The 15,878-nt window shown below is 42.0% G+C and overlaps 4 protein-coding genes across 10 annotated transcripts; 3 read left to right on the top strand and 1 right to left on the bottom strand.

Annotated features, from left to right (window-relative positions):
• The first annotated feature begins 60 nt into the window (after positions 1-60).
• Positions 61-3,386, top strand: LOC108116680 (exosome complex exonuclease RRP44). The gene is given in 6 exon segments (XM_017228681.2): positions 61-503; positions 558-816; positions 818-1,003; positions 1,064-2,142; positions 2,201-2,869; positions 2,925-3,386. Coding segments are annotated over 6 exon segments (2,943 nt in total). The 5' UTR covers positions 61-123; the 3' UTR covers positions 3,295-3,386.
• A 103-nt stretch (positions 3,387-3,489) lies between these two features.
• On the top strand, positions 3,490-6,750 carry LOC108116681 (acyl-CoA synthetase short-chain family member 3, mitochondrial). Its single transcript, XM_017228682.2, has 5 exons — positions 3,490-3,674; positions 4,412-5,429; positions 5,486-5,796; positions 5,861-6,006; positions 6,106-6,750. Exons 1-5 carry the CDS (start codon positions 3,650-3,652, stop codon positions 6,616-6,618), a joined length of 2,013 nt encoding a protein of 670 aa, XP_017084171.2. The 5' UTR covers positions 3,490-3,649; the 3' UTR covers positions 6,619-6,750.
• Positions 6,751-8,205: 1,455 nt separating this feature from the next.
• LOC108116558 (dromyosuppressin) lies at positions 8,206-10,237 on the top strand. Its single transcript, XM_017228497.2, has 3 exons — positions 8,206-8,302; positions 9,339-9,550; positions 9,630-10,237. The coding sequence occupies exons 2-3, from the start codon at positions 9,340-9,342 to the stop codon at positions 9,719-9,721; spliced, it is 303 nt and encodes a 100-aa protein (XP_017083986.1). The 5' UTR covers positions 8,206-8,302; position 9,339; the 3' UTR covers positions 9,722-10,237.
• A 749-nt stretch (positions 10,238-10,986) lies between these two features.
• On the bottom strand, positions 10,987-15,747 carry LOC108116682 (glycine-rich cell wall structural protein 1.8). Of its 7 annotated transcripts, none has more exons than XM_017228688.2 (6): positions 15,091-15,746; positions 14,611-15,024; positions 14,352-14,541; positions 14,017-14,232; positions 13,759-13,931; positions 10,987-13,702 (listed from the first exon to the last, which is right to left on the bottom strand). In XM_017228688.2, the coding sequence occupies exons 1-6, from the start codon at positions 15,413-15,415 to the stop codon at positions 13,653-13,655; spliced, it is 1,368 nt and encodes a 455-aa protein (XP_017084177.1). In that variant the 5' UTR covers positions 15,416-15,746; the 3' UTR covers positions 10,987-13,652. The 7 variants fall into 7 exon arrangements, with proteins under 7 accessions (XP_017084177.1, XP_017084178.1, XP_017084179.1 ...); XM_017228689.2 differs by having other exon boundaries at positions 13,759-13,928; XM_017228690.2 differs by having other exon boundaries at positions 13,759-13,928; positions 14,611-15,006.
• Between the last annotated feature and the right edge of the window lie 131 nt (positions 15,748-15,878).

Genomic DNA, 15,878 nt, shown 5'->3' with positions numbered 1-15,878 from the left:
ACTTTAACAGTTGCGTCCTCAATGCGAACGGGCCTTAGAGAAACGCGACTGTTGCTTGAAAGTCCCAAGGCCTCCCAATTCCGGCACACATGTGGAGGTGCAATTCGAACGCAATTCTTAAAAATGCAAACTTTACGTGAATTTACGCGTAAAACCAAGCGCGGCAACATCCTGAAGATTGTGCGAGAGCACTACCTGCGCGACGACATCGGCTGTGGCTCCGATCTCTGCCAGCAGTGCTTCCAGAACGAGGTCTACCAGCTCACTTCGCAGCACGAGATTCAGAGCAGTCTCTTCAAGTTCCCGCACTACCTTGTTTTGGACACCAATGTTGTTCTGGATCAGATTGACGTTCTCGAGGAGGATGTAATCCGTAACGTAATCGTTTTGACCACCGTGCTGAACGAGGTGAAACATAAAAGTTCCTCAATTTACAAGCGGTTCAATGAGCTTATCCACGATCGCACCAGGAACTTCTATGTGTTTGTCAACGAGCACCACAAGTAGGTTTATGGATTTTGTAGGAAACGCCTTTATTATAAACATTTTTGACCCAGGGACACATATGCGGATCGCGAACCTGATGAGACCGCCAACGATCGCAATGATCGGGCCATCCGTATGGCCACCAAGTGGTATGATGATCACCTTCAGGCTTCACAATCCTCAAAAGAGTTTGATCGAAGTGGTAGAACTGCTACGCGAGTTATTCTGCTCACCGATGATGCTGGGAACCGCGCCAAGGCCGAAGCCGCGGAGATTCTAGTGACCTCCGCCGGCGAGTATGTCAAATCTCTCGAAGATTTCCCTTTTCTTTGTGGACAAACTGTCGCACAAAACGTTTGAGAATGAAAAGAAGGGTTTGCCCCAGTATCCGGCTCATCTTAGCATGAGAGAATTGCTTGAGGGACTGCGCCAGAAAAAGCTTCTGCAGGGTGCTTTTCAGGCTTCCCGGGAAAACTATCTAGAGGGCACCGTTAATGTAGAGAATTTCGAGAAGGGCGTAAGTTTAAATTATAAATGATCCTGTACATTTAATAAAACTTGCCTTACCGAATTATAGATCCTGATCCAAGGTCGTGAATCTCTAAACCGAGCTGTAGATGGTGACTTGGTGGCCGTAGAGCTACTCCCCGAGAAAGAGTGGTCTGCTCCAAGTGAAATCGTTCTGGAGGAGAAAAACGTCTATGCAGATGAAGTGCCCAGCGAGGAACGAGCGGAGGATGAGAAGGACATGTTGAGACAGGTGCGGGCTGCTGCCTCATCTGCTGAGCGTACCCCCACCGGGCGAATTGTGGGCATTGTGCGTCGCAAATGGCGGCAGTATTGTGGAATCCTTCAGCCTAGTCTGATAGAAGACACCAATCGCCACATCTTTGTGCCTGCCGACCGGAAGATTCCTCGAATCCGTATTGAAACAAGACAAGCGGCCAAGCTGCTAAACCAGCGAATCATTGTGACCATCGACACATGGCCGCGGAACTCGCGCTACCCGCATGGACACTTTGTGCGCTCCTTGGGACCACTTGGAGACATGGCCACTGAGAACGAGGTTATTTTACTAGAGCACGACGTGCCGCACTGCAAGTTCTCAGATGAGGTGCTCAGCTTCCTGCCGCAGATGCCCTGGACAATTACCGAGGAGGATTACGCGAAGCGTGTGGATCTAAGGGATCTGTACATCTGTTCAGTGGATCCACCGGGCTGCACGGATATTGATGACGCCTTGCACTGCAGAGAATTGCCAAATGGCAACCTAGAAGTGGGCGTCCACATCGCAGATGTTAGTCACTTTATCCGGCCAGGAAACGCATTAGACAAAGAGGCAGCCGCCAGGGGAACAACTGTTTACCTGGTAGGTAAACGTATCGACATGGTTCCTGAACTGCTCAGCTCGAATCTGTGTTCGCTGGTTGGCGGTGTCGAACGTTTTGCCTTCTCTTGTGTGTGGGAGGTGGACCAAGAGGCGAATGTGTTAAGCAAACGCTTCCACAAAAGCGTCATCAAGTCGAAGAAAGCTATGACTTACGAGGAGGCTCAGGTTATTATAGACGATTCAACGCAGCAGAATGAACTAGCAAAATCCTTAAGAAATCTTAATCGCCTGGCCAAGATATTGAAAAAACGACGCATGGACAATGGGTAAGATTATATTTTCCAAAGAGTAATCCAAGATTTTCATGCAATCTTTAATTTGCAGTGCCCTAGTTCTCGCCTCGCCGGAGATCCGCTTTCAGGTGGATAGCGAAACACACGAACCACTCGAGGTTGAGGTCAAGCAGATGCGCGAGACCAACTCAATGGTGGAGGAGTTCATGTTGTTGGCTAACATCACAGTGGCCGAACACATCGCCACGGAGTTCACCGAATGTGCTGTTCTGCGTCGCCATCCTCGGCCGCCGCCCACCAACTTCGATCCTTTGGTCAAGGCCGCCCGTTACCAAGGTTTCCAGGTGGGCATCGAGTCGGGACTTGAGCTTTCGCATTCGCTGGACAAGTGCGTTAAGGCAGATAATCCATACTTTAACACAATGATTCGGATCCTTACCACACGTTGCATGATGCAAGCTGTGTATTTTATCAGCGGTAGTCTGCAAAAAGAGGAGTTTTTCCACTACGGTCTGGCTGCTCCAATCTACACTCATTTCACCTCGCCCATTCGTCGTTACTCCGACATCATGGTTCATCGCCTGCTGGCCGCCTCCATTGGCGCAGATAGCACATATGCCCAATTGTTGGAGCGGAAATCGAACGAAGAGTTGTGTCATAACCTTAACTACCGCCACAAAATGGCTCAGTATGCGGGTCGTGCATCCGTGGCTCTCAACACGCATCTTTTCTTCCGCGGCAAGGAGGAGGATGAGAAAGGGTAAGTCGGTGAGACCTCGGTTGGTGAAATATTTTATATATTTTGTTATTTCTAGATATGTGTTATTTGTGCGCAAGAACGCTCTGCAAATTCTTATTCCCAAATACGGTCTGGAAGGCACCCTGTATCTAAAGTCGGATAAGGATGGCAAGGAAGGCCTGGAGCGTATCAAGAGTGATCTTGTTTTCACATTCAACGAAGAGGATTATACTCAGCGTTGCGGTGACGTTGTATTTCACTCCTTTGACCCGGTCACTGTTCGACTTAGCCTGGATTCCAGCAACGTACAGCACGAGAAGCTGGTCTTCCGACTGGTTAAGCCGTACATAAAGGGTTTCAGTGTGGAAACTTCCACCGACGATGGCCAGGCGGTGGCTACGCCACCTCCCTCTAAGAAGACCAAGAAGGATAAGAAAAAGAAGTAGTCCTTTGGATTAATTACTAATTTGAATTAGACTAAGCTGAACTAATGTGTAACTACAATCATTTTGTACAAATGAAATATTTTTTAAAATTCCTCTCTCTTCCGTAAACCATTTTCAACCGTTCCGGCTCTCGCATTTTCGGAGAATTTCGAAAGCAAACCTTTGATCGGGTGTTTCTTAAAGGTTTTGGTTTTCAACTTGCGTTCTACATTCTCCAGGCCCATTGCAAAGATTCGACTACAGTGCGACGGTTGTGCTCAGCTCGTGTGATTCAAAAATATATAGGGGACTCGGACTCATAAGAAATATATATAAACTAGGATAAAGTATATATAAAAAACTATCACGAAACATAATGGAACCCGGTGCAGGTGCAGAAAGTAAGTTTAAATAGGGTTCAATTGGAGATACGTTAGAAGAAGTTCCATTTCCGATGAGTAATCGCATGACTTTAAGGGAATACTAAACTTATATATAATATATATTATTTTTTATATAAGTATCAGGAAAATGCGATTCAGAGTTTTTCGGTATAAAAATAATTTAATATGGTGTTTTAAACAAAGATTTTATTGCTTTGAAATGTTTTGGAGTGTCCTTAAGCAATGTATCCTAAAGATACATATTAAATTCAAAATAATGAAATACTTCCTCAATAAAGGACATTTTTGTAAATTTCTGTGAGTTGAAAACAAAACAAAAAAAGTGCTTATAAATTAAAATAATGAACTTTCCATGCGACTTTCGTATGATTACTTAGAGTTTAGTTGTGCGCCGAAACTGTTAGCACTAAATATTAATGATTTCGATTAGCCTATGCAAGACGGAGGCGTTAAGGTCCAACGGCTAGCGGCAATGACGTGTGGATTATGCTCGGCGTCTGGTTAGGCTATATATACATATACTTGTATAGTACATGGGTATCAGCGTATATAGAAATCAGTTGAGTGACCGCGACATTTAGAAAATTTAAAATTCAATGCGACTGAATGGTGCGCTTGGTGTAAGGTGATATTGAGTGGTAGGGCTGAAACTTAGTTTAAAAGCCTAATTTTAAGCAGCGATCTATTTTATAGAGGGAGCAATTAACCCACCAGTTGCTTCACCTTCTTCTCAGGTGAATCCGTATGCGGAATGCCCGTGGAATCACATGATCCCCTGTACTTGGAGGCCTATCGCCAGAGTGTCGAGGATCCGGCGACCTTTTGGGAGGAGCAGGCTCATCTGCTCGACTGGGATAGGCCCTGGGAAAAGGTACTGGACAACAGCAACCCACCCTTCACGAAGTGGTATGTGGGTGGGTATTTGAATGCCTGTTATAACTCCATCGATCGGCACATACTAGCTGGTCGGGGTGCCAAGGTGGCTCTAATTCACGACAGTCCGATCACGGAAACAGTACGCCGAGTGACATACCAAGAGCTCTATGACCAGATTATTTTGCTGGCCGGTGGTCTGGCCAAACTAGGGGTGGTCAAGGGTGATCGCGTGGTGATCTACATGCCCCTCATCCCAGAGACTATCATTGCCATGTTGGCTATTGTTCGTCTGGGCGCAATTCACTCGGTGGTCTTTGGTGGCTTTGCCGCCAGGGAACTCTGTTCACGGATAGAGCATGTAGAACCAAAGTTAGTAATCGCATCGAATGTTGGAGTAGAGCCAGGTAAGGTGGTGCCCTATTTGGACATCCTGCACTCCGCCATCAGCATGTCGCGTTGGCGGCCACCACAGAGGAGCATCATCTTCAAACGGGACAATATATCGCCGGATACAACGAAACTGGATCAGCTAACGGATGTGCTCTGGTCGGACGTCTTGAAAATGGCGGAGGACGAGCAGCCAATAGCCTGTGTTCCCATCGAAGCCAATGATCCCCTGTATATCTTGTATACCTCGGGAACGACGGATAAGCCAAAGGGAGTTCTAAGAACTATTGGAGGCCATCTGGTGGCTCTTGTATACACGCTGCGAACTCTCTATGGCATTAGTCCCGGTGACACTTGGTGGGCAGCTTCAGATATGGGATGGGTTGTGGGTCACTCGTACATCTGCTACGGTCCACTCTGCTTGGGAGCCACTAGTGTGATGTACGAGGGCAAGCCAGATCGTACTCCAGACCCGGGTCAATACTTTAGGTGAGTAGTTTATCTTTATCAGTAATGAGTTTATTAATCACAAATCTCTCTCCTAGAATAATCGACCAATACCAAGTCCGGTCGATCTTCTCAGTTCCCACCTCCTTCCGCGTAATTCGTCGCGCTGATCCGGAAATCACCTACGGACGTCAGTACTCAATGAAGTCTTTGAGGGCCATCTTCATTGCTGGAGAACACTGCGACTATGAGACTAAATCCTGGATCGAGAAAACTTTCAAGGTGCCAGTGCTAAACCACTGGTGGCAGACGGAGACCGGTTCGGCGGTGACCGCAACATGTTTGGGCTTTCAGCAGAATCTCAGTCCGCCCACGTACTCCACTGGTCTACCCCTAATGGGCTACAATGGTGAGTGATGCTCCAGATAGCTTCGCAAAGTAAGGATATAAGTCCTGGGACATCTCTCTTGCAGTCAAGATCCTAAGACCGGACGGCAGCGAGGCTCAGACATCGGAGCTGGGACGAATTGCCCTTAAGCTACCCCTGCCACCCGGAAACATGGCCACCCTATACAAGAACGAAGAACTCTTCTGCAAACTGTATTTCCAAAAGTTCCCAGTAAGTTATCTTTTGGACCTTAATATCTATATTTATTATATCCATATGAACTATAAGAATTACCACCATTAAAAACTTATGAAAATTTCTCGACCTCAGGGTTATTACGACACAATGGATGCGGGTTACAAGGACGACCGTGGCTATATCTTTGTGACAGCCCGAGATGATGATGTGATAAATGTTGCTGGCCATCGGTTATCTACTTCCAGTCTCGAAGACGCTGTGCTCAGACATCCGGATGTAGTGGACGTGGCTGTTTTTGGTGTACCAGAAGCAACTAAGGGCCAGGTACCGCTCTGCCTGTACATTCCGGTGGATAATTGCACAAAGACCGATGCCAAGCTATCAACTGAGATTATCAAGCTGATCCGGGATGTGGTAGGGCCGATTGCTGCCTTTCGGCTGATCACGTCCGTGAACAACCTGCCACGCACTCGATCCGGAAAGACAATGCGAAAGGCAATGGCGGATTTTGCCCGGAACAAGCGCGTTATCCTGCCGGCGACCATCGATGATGCCAGTGTTTTTATCGAGATCAGGAGGGCTCTTCAGCAATTGGGCTATGCCATGTCCGCACCGGATCCTATTGTGGCCAAGTTACTCGACTGAAGGGCTGAAAGAAGCCCTGCATTTAATCCTTAGCATGTATGTACGATAACCAAGAAGAAAATAAAATTTAAGCAAGTTTGGCTGGGGTTTTTCCTCCATTTATTTGCGTAGGCCGCAAAATGGCGAAAATAATTTAAATGTTAATCGATGGGCTACATTGTGACCTACTCGCCTATCCCCTTCTCCCTGCACTGACGCACTATTCACGTACAACTGAAACCCAATCAGTTTATTCAAATTTTGTGCAAATTTCGCGAAACATTGTTGGACAACCTACCCTCCCCGTTCTTTTCCTGCTCACATATGGCACTGGCATTGCATTATTTGGCTTGATTTTTGTACATCAAAGATGACAGCGACAAGCTGAGATGACCGTAACCCAATTAGTTGGGTTCTTGGACGCGGGCTCATAGTTTAATGGTTGGTTCAATGTGCTTTGTGTGACAATATGGAGCTCATTATCCATAAGTAACTAACTATTAGAGGAGAAAAAGAAAAAAAGCTGTAGATCTTAGCGTTTCTTATTCAATTACGGAAAATTGTTACATTGTAGAGGCAACAATAATAAAGTAATATTATAATGCACAGCTTTTCCTATAACAGTAATAACCGTTGCAGAAAACCTAAATCGAATTATATTAAATAAATGAATGATATATATTGTAGAAAATATTGTAATATAGTAATAAACTATTTACTTATCTATTATGTACATTTTGCATTTTATTTGAATATAATTTGTAGTCTGAAAGTCATTTATATGACGCCAAATCATGTAAAAATCATTTTTTAAATCGAACAAGAATTCACTGTTACATACATATTTGTCCCTTTATTAGTCATTGTAACAACATAAAAGACCGCCGTATAAGACTTTATTTTTGGTTAATTCGAATTGTCACAGACTCAGCCATCTCTTTATCTGCATTCTGAGTAGTCTCCACTCAAGATGAATGCCTGACGTCACAGTCGAAATTCTTATCGAGAGGTTTTGCATGCGAAACACGCACAAATTCAAATTAATTGCAACGCTTCGCCTGAAAATCCCAGTCTCATAAACCGAAGATTACTCTGCTTACGCATCCGTGAAGCAAAATGCAGTGGCCAGGACATCAGCTTTAAAGTTGGAGCTTAAAGTAGATCCGTGGGTTGGACAATAACCGTTCGATGGTGGCCATAAATGATTATAACTACCTATAAATAGGTGATGGATGCCGGCCACTGATCATAAAAGCGACAACTTTTACAACATAATTAAGAGCTGATAAAGTTATATAATAGATAAACATATTGGGCAACTCAGTGGGTTTCCATCTCTCCAACTTCTTCGTTCCCCTCGAAAGTTTGCCAAGTGCACACATCGTGCTTTGGTCGGTGTCGGTGGCGTATGAGTGATGTTTGAGCACGCCCACCAAGTATCCAACATGGAGAGCAACATGTGGTCCCCCGACTCCACCTTTTTGCCAGTCCTATCTGTGTGCCGCGCTTCAGCCAATCACAGGCCGCCGCGCCATCTGCGTTTGTCCTCGACAGAAGTAAATAAAAGCGGATGTCCTGGCTGGACAAGACATCATTCGAGTGCTTGCGTTCAACAAGTCCAGCAAACGGAGCAGCAGCTGAACACCAGTGACAAAACTATCAAGTTTTTTGTGGCAACATCCCAATCTTAAAAAACCCTCATCAGGTGGGTAATTGTGTCTTAAGTCAGAGTTTTGGATACTTTGTGAGAGCAATAACTGATGAGATCTGCAAAGGATCTTGAGTGTAAAAATAGTGTGAAAAATATCAAAGTATCAGAAACAAACTTTTAATAATATTAAAATGAGACAAATTAATCTGTTAAACTTTCGAGTGAATTTAGAATTTAAAGAGATTCGATTCTGTTAATTTATTTTTGGAAAATACTTTTTAAAATATAGGATTTTTTAAATATCCCACTGAGTTATTTTGGATAGTAAGATTGTTATTTTGGTTAGACGAACTTTAAATAGTATTTAAAGTCTAAGCAATCAGATTTTTTTTAGCTTTCACTAGCAGTTAAAGGCCTCCAAATGTTACGCAATAAACAAACAGGTGCAATTGATTTGCATACGTGCACCTTAGTTGAGCCCTAAACAAGCTACAGCAGTTTGGATCCTTGGAACGTGTCCTAACGTGACTCCGCCTTCCTCTCGATTTCTGGTGTTGATTTTCTAAGCTAAATTGATGTGGAAGCAACACGTTCGCACAGGTGTTTGCATGCCAACTGCAATACGGGGCGTATGAGTACTGCCTCGACGTTCATCATCGTAATCATCATCAAAGGGGGGCGGTGACACTGAATAGGAACAGCCTTTGCCTTTTCCAGCTAATAGAAACAAATTGTCTGTCGCGTAAACATATTAGGGTAGCATTAAGACGCCTGCTTGGATGCGATTTAAAATGGAAACTTCGCCGCGAGCCTGAGATTAAATACAACTCCATTTATGCATAATACTTTGCCATGGCGACGGCATCATCATCATCAGCGAGTGGTAATCAGGCACGTAGCATTAAGATCATTACACTTAATCAAAATCAGTGGGGTCGGATGGTGGTGGCATAGGGCTAAGTCGCCCTGCAACTTGGATGCCCTTGCTGGGTAACCTTTGCTCTGCTGATAATCTAATAAGCTTGACACCAGCTAACGATGTCAATCATGTTTCCTGCATACTATTTCTTATCTTCAAACCTACTTGCAGCATGTCGTTCGCTCAGTTCTTTGTCGCCTGCTGCCTGGCCATCGTCATCTTGGCCGTGTCCAACACACGGGCTGCTGTCCAGGGTCCTCCACTTTGCCAGAACGGCATTGTCGAGGAAATGCCGCCACACATCCGAAAGGTGTGCCAAGCCCTGGAGAACTCTGATCAATTGTCGACGGCCCTCAAGTCCTACATCAACAACGAAGCATCTGGTAAGAACTCCTTTTCCTGTTACTTTACAATCTATGCACTATTGTTTTCGCCCTAATTTAAAAATAAATCTAATTTCAGCTTTGGTTGCTAACTCCGATGACCTCCTGAAGAACTACAACAAACGTACGGATGTTGATCACGTCTTCCTGCGTTTTGGCAAACGTCGTTAAGGACATGGACTCAGAAGATACCATTACAAGACCCCCTTGATCCCGACCTGAGACAACGACACTGGACCTTGACCACAAGCGGCGGAATCGTTTTTGTTCACACAAAGCACAGCACTATTTTGATGTCTTCAACATATTTATGCAAATGTAATCAATGGAAACTCAGAACTTTACTCAATTGGAAGCTCTCTAGTTCATTAAATAGCCAATCGATGTGTCCAATGTTTCTATAAAAAAAAATCGAATACATATTTGTACATACTCAAAGACCCCCGAAACGTTATACAGGTTTTTCCCTTGGTTCTAGTTTCATTTTCATTCCTTCCTTTTAATGATATAACAACTAATAATACGTATTTGATACAGCTAAAATATCTAACACATATTTCCCTAGCATGAAGCACTATTTATAAAATAACCAACAAATGTTTCTAAATCCAAACCATAATTTCTGATATTTATTTTAATAAAGGCAAACTTTTCCTCTCAATAATGTGAATGCATGACAAAATGCAATTGAAAATGGTTTAAATTGAACAGGGGAATTGGGGATGATGTTAGAAATGGAGAAGATTATGTTTTCCTTACCTTAATAGGTCTTAAATATTAATGATTCTTTAAAGAAATAAAAAGCGCAAAGATTTTTGTTACATTTTGTTTTATTATTTGTCTTTGAAGTTGCTTATATTTTAAGTCATCCTAAAAGATTCGATATTAATATAATTTTCCGACTGATTGGTTCAGACTTTTAACTGAACATAAAAAAATATTTCAGAATGTTGCTTTTTATTTAGGAAAAGTTGCTTTGAGAACTAATATGTCTAGATTGATATAGAATTTTTCGAAAATCTATAACAGGTTGTACTTTTAATTCATATTCATTGAACTGGCATCTAAATATAAAAGAAATTTGTAACTTTAATTATAAAAATCTTGATTGTTAAAAATTCAAAAACATTGTTGGAAAATGTGCAAAAACTACTTTGAAATTAACAATCTTGAAGAAGAAATGCAGATGCATCTTTTTGTAATATTTTAACATTTGTAAGTTTTTCTGGAAGTTTTTAAAAACTTGATTATCATGTTTTCTCCTTTACGTGCTCTTCTTAACCAGAAGAAATATATTTTATAAAAACATATTTGGTCAATGGGTTCCACAGGGCGCAGATACTTTCGCTCCATTGGTTAAATTATGATTTTCAATATTTTCTTTTGCTGAAAAAGTTAAAAGTTTCCATTTAATTGCATGTTTGGATTAAATTAGGTTTGCCATTTGTAACGCTTTTATTAAATCAATAAAAAAAACTAAACAAATAATAGAATATTGTAAATCAAATTGACAGAAAAACGTGAAATAATGGAATTATCTGTTTTCTAAGCGTATTCATAAGACTCCGAAACTTGTAAATTAAGAAATATTTGCTATTTACAAATGATTTTCTTTGTGTGATATTTTTACATATCGTTTCATGCTTTGCAGATAGATTTTCTGATACTTGTTAATTTTATTCATTATGTTTTGCATTTTTATTCCATAATGGGTTCATCTTGTAAGCCCTTTTCGTATGAGGCAAAATATGAATATTACTTTGCTTGAAAATCTTTATCTAATTTTCTTTAAATAAATAATTAGGAAATTAGAAAAAAATGTTTTCTTCTTTAAAGGTGTCATTTAAATTGGATCCTATATGTTTTTTGTATTCATTTATTGATTCCTTTTTTAGTTCTTTCTTTGATCTATAGAGATTTTATCTCGTTAAAATGTCATTCAGTCTTTTTTAATTAATTTTCATTTTTGTGTTATCTTAGATTGGTCTTTATAAGACCTGAATTAGGGTATTTTTTTATCTTAACAATAACAAATAAAATCATTGTATACATAAATGAAAATATATAAATAACATAAAAGTGCAACATTTAAAACAAAATATTTCATAGATTTATAATCTCTTTGGTTTTGTTTTCATTCTTTACTTGGTCTTTTGTGTTGTTTGTTTTCAGTTTACCACCATTGACATATCCATTTTAGTTCGTTTCCTTCAGTTTTGATAAGCGTTTTAACGCTATCTTTTGTTAATTTTTGATTTCTCATTCCTGTAAAAAAATCTAAATGCTACAATTTATATGGTAAATGCGGCAAAAGGGCCGAACTTGTGTGTATGAAGAACTCAACAGCTAAATAAATTGTTTTGTGTTCATATAAATCTATATAAGCATATAAATGTTTTTATTATTCAAATATTCATCGTTTCCATTGCATTTAAAACTACTTCGACTAACGAAGCTTTTGAGTTGTAAAAACTCTTTTTATCAGACAAATATATTTATTTTCCATATATCGAATATTTTTTATGCTGAGTTCTACATATTCTAAAATTTGTTGTATATATATTTTTTGCTTTAACCTTAACTTACCAAAATATGTTTAAAAATTGTATGTTTTGTTTGTACTTTTTTCAGTGCTTTCATTTTGTAAATTTAGATAATTATCTAATTTAATGGTACGTGTAAGTTCAATCATTTTGAACAATCTCGGTAATATTTTCGCGACACTATCTTAATAATTCAATTGACTGTTGTCCTTTAAAATTTCGAAACGAATATTTTTGTTTGCTTTGTTTTTTTAAGGTTTATCCTGAGTGTTGTTGTTCAGGTATACTTGGCACTTTAATTATTGCAAGGCGTTTAATTGTTCTTTGCAATTTATAGACTTTGTAATCATTTCGTAAATACTTAATACTTTGTTGTCTTTCATTCATTTGTTTCTCAAATTTCATGATTTCTATGTTTTGCAGTGCTGCTTCGGTTCGTGAATATATTCAGTCTTTAGTTTTTTCATATTTTTCACTCATTCTTTGACTTTTGGATCGATTGTATTGCTTAATTATTTGCATTTTTACTGATTGATTTTCTTAAAACAAAATATTTCAAATAATAATATGTACGTATAAATAAGTTTAATGCATTAAACACATTTTTGAACATTATTTTATTGACTTTGATTATGGTTATGATTTTTGCATCTTTTTCTAATATATTTTGTGTATTTCGTTACTGGTTTTTCTCAGCTTAGTTTAAGGAGTTACATAGTTGCAAACTTTTTTTTTTTGCTTAAATTGTGGCTATAAGAAAAGTTTTTGTAAAACAAAAAGAAAATAATAAGTCTTACTTTTGTCATTCACGTCAAGATGGTAAAGAAAAATAAACACATTCTTGCTAAATCATAATCGTTTTTCAGGAGCATGTGGGATTGAAATGAACTTTCAGTCTGTCGAGAGTTCTTTGCGGATTTTGAGCTTAATAACTAAAATATACATTGCATTCATTTGTATACAATTTGACATGATTCACAATTTGTTTTTTTAATTTAGTTTAGTTCATTAAGATCTTGTATGTTCTCGTAGTTTCCCGTCATATAAAGAATATGATTTTAGCATACTTTGGTCACAGTTGAATTGTAATTGTAAATCGAACTAAGGAGAAGCACATAAAGATTTGTTTTTAGGCTGGAGCTCAGTGCAGGTAGCTCCGTCTGTCTATTAAGAAAACATTAAACAACAGGCAATGGCGGGTATTTTCAATATGTTTGTTCAGGATTCATGGGGAGACTTAACAAAAACAAATGGAGAAATTAATTTGGGGAAGGGGTTTATATAGAAAGACGTCGAAACACGAGTTGGCTTAAATGCTAAGAAAAAGAGAACTTTATCCTTACAACTAAAATTCTATTTTCTGAGTGACCATGTGTGTGTGTGTGTGTTGTGTGTATTATGTATTGCAAGTAAATTACTGCATTAAACATAGTTCCCCTTCCTGTTACTCGATTTCTTTCTGCCCTAATCCCATTTTATTTGGTTTCTTGGCCTATCGGAGCACGCGCAGCGTTCTGATCTCTAGTGTGCCGTCAGGGGTGGGAGTGTGTTACGGATGTCTAGTAGTATGCGGCTGCATTAGAATAGTTCTGGGAGTAGGCCTGCGAATCTGCAAGAAGACACCGTTGACGGATGACGCAAATTGATGATACTGAAATCACCTACCATAACCCGCATAAGCACGCTCATCGTAGCCAGTGCTCTGCTGACCATGCTGGCTGTAGTCCGCTTGCCCGGTGGCATTGTAATCCACGGCAGTTGAACCGTACTGCTGGCTATAGTCCTGGCTATACGACTGATACCGCGTGTCCTGAGGAGCAGCATAGCCCGTCGAGCTGCTGGGAAACACAAAGCAATACACATTAGCACTTGCTCAGCCCATTCGGAAGGAAATAAAGAGAGAATATAGAGTAGTTAACCCACTTGTAGTTCTGATACTGGCTCTGATCATATTCAGTGCCATGGTGGGCCGCGTAGCTACTGCTGGCCGGGGCACTTGTCTGCGATGTATGAGCCGCATAGCTGCTGCCGCTCTGGCCATAACCATTGTATCCCTGCTGGGTGGTCTGAGTGCTGTAACCGCTTTGTGCATATGGATCGACTTGCTGTGACTGGTCGTGGGTCTGGTAACTGTGGTGGCTGTACAAGAACGGTATGCATATTTAGAAACTTAAATCAAACATGGCTTAAGATGACTTGTATAAAATGTAATGTTGAAGATGATTCAAAAGTATGATAAATTTATATAATGGACTTACCTCTGAGCTGGCGCATGGTGACTTGGCGGCGAGCCGTAAGAGGACTGCGAAGACATGCCGCCGCCTCCTCCGCCACCCATGTGCTGCTGTGTGGAGTGGTATTTGGGCGTCATGGGCCGCTGTCCGTAGGGACCACCCTCGTAGCGACCGCGCTTGGGACCAGGACCACCGGGAGCGCCACGTTTGAGAGCTGGTACCGGTGCAAGTTGTGTATTGGGATTATGTGCCTGATGGTGATGCAAGGGTGGCCGACTCATACCTTGATTGTAGCCGCCCCTGCCCCGCGGGGCTCCACGTCTAGGCATCGATCCGTGCTCTCCGCCAGGACCACCTAGGGAATTGCTGTGGTGGCTGTGGGATCCGCCATACATGCTGCCTCCACCGCTGCCGTTCATATGGGAATTGTAACCGCCGCCACCTCGTCCGCGTCCGCTGAATGGACCACCGCGTCCCCGACCACGTCCGAGATAGGGAGGAGGCCCTCCACCGTTGCTGCCACTTTGAACAGAGCTTCCTCCATGTGAGTTGTTTGAGGGAGCGACTCCGGTGGAGGACTGACCATCGGTGACCTCGTCGACGGCTGACTCAACTGCTGGTTGTTCTCCGCTAATCGATGAAGTGGGCACTGGCGAAACGGTCTTGTTGTTGTCGGCACCTGTGTGTTGTTTGGGAGCTAGATTGGATTGGATTGGATTTACAAAGTGCGAATGGGGGTGAAGGGGCTGGCTTGTGAACTTACGCTGGGAATATAAAGGAGGGCGTCCGCCGCGCATGCCCATAGGTGCACCACCGCGAGGCTGATAGCCACCACCGCGTCCCTGGTAGCCCATACCGCCACGGGAACCACGCATGCCTCGCGGAGGACCCGACATCATGCCCTGCATAGGCGGTCCACCACCCATCCCACCGCCGCCTCCGCGCATGCCGCCCATATAGTGACCGCGTCCGCCACGACCACGTCCGCGATCAAAACCACCGCGCATAGGTGCTCCACCTCCGCGTCCGCGGAAACCTCCGCCACGTGGGCCACCCATCGATGATGAGGACACTGAGGATCCTTCCATGCTCCTCGCTAGCTGTTCTCGCACGCTAGAAAATACCCACAAGCACTGACACTGGGACTCCTCGTAATCGGACGAAGATTACAAGACTGCAGGAGCCGAAGGAAAAAAAAGAAGCGTTCGGAAGCCGGAGTTTGGCAATTATGGGGATTGGTATTGGCGATGAAGTGTCTGTTCGGTCGATGTTCACTTGTCACTTGGGTCACTCGGTGCACTTCCAACTATAGCTTATCTTAATTAACTTATTTATCTAAACATTATTCGGGTGTCCGGAGCGCGTTGGTCTGCGTTGAGTGAAAAAATATGGCGGCGACTATTGATTTTCGTTATAGCTCTGCCCACTCTTCGCCGTTTACTTTCTCCAACAGGGATGACATCATTTGTTTCCTTATCTGGCTATAAAAAGCTATTTTATACGGAGAAGTTGAGTTATTCATATATAAAAATAAACTTAAATTAAAATGAA

The sequence above is a fragment of the Drosophila eugracilis genome, unplaced genomic scaffold (genome assembly GCF_018153835.1).
Source record: "Drosophila eugracilis isolate 14026-0451.02 unplaced genomic scaffold, ASM1815383v1 contig_75, whole genome shotgun sequence".
In the NCBI taxonomy this organism is placed as follows: domain Eukaryota; kingdom Metazoa; phylum Arthropoda; class Insecta; order Diptera; family Drosophilidae; genus Drosophila; species Drosophila eugracilis.
Note: the sequence above shows the minus strand (reverse complement) of the source record. Positions and strands in the feature narration are given on the sequence as shown.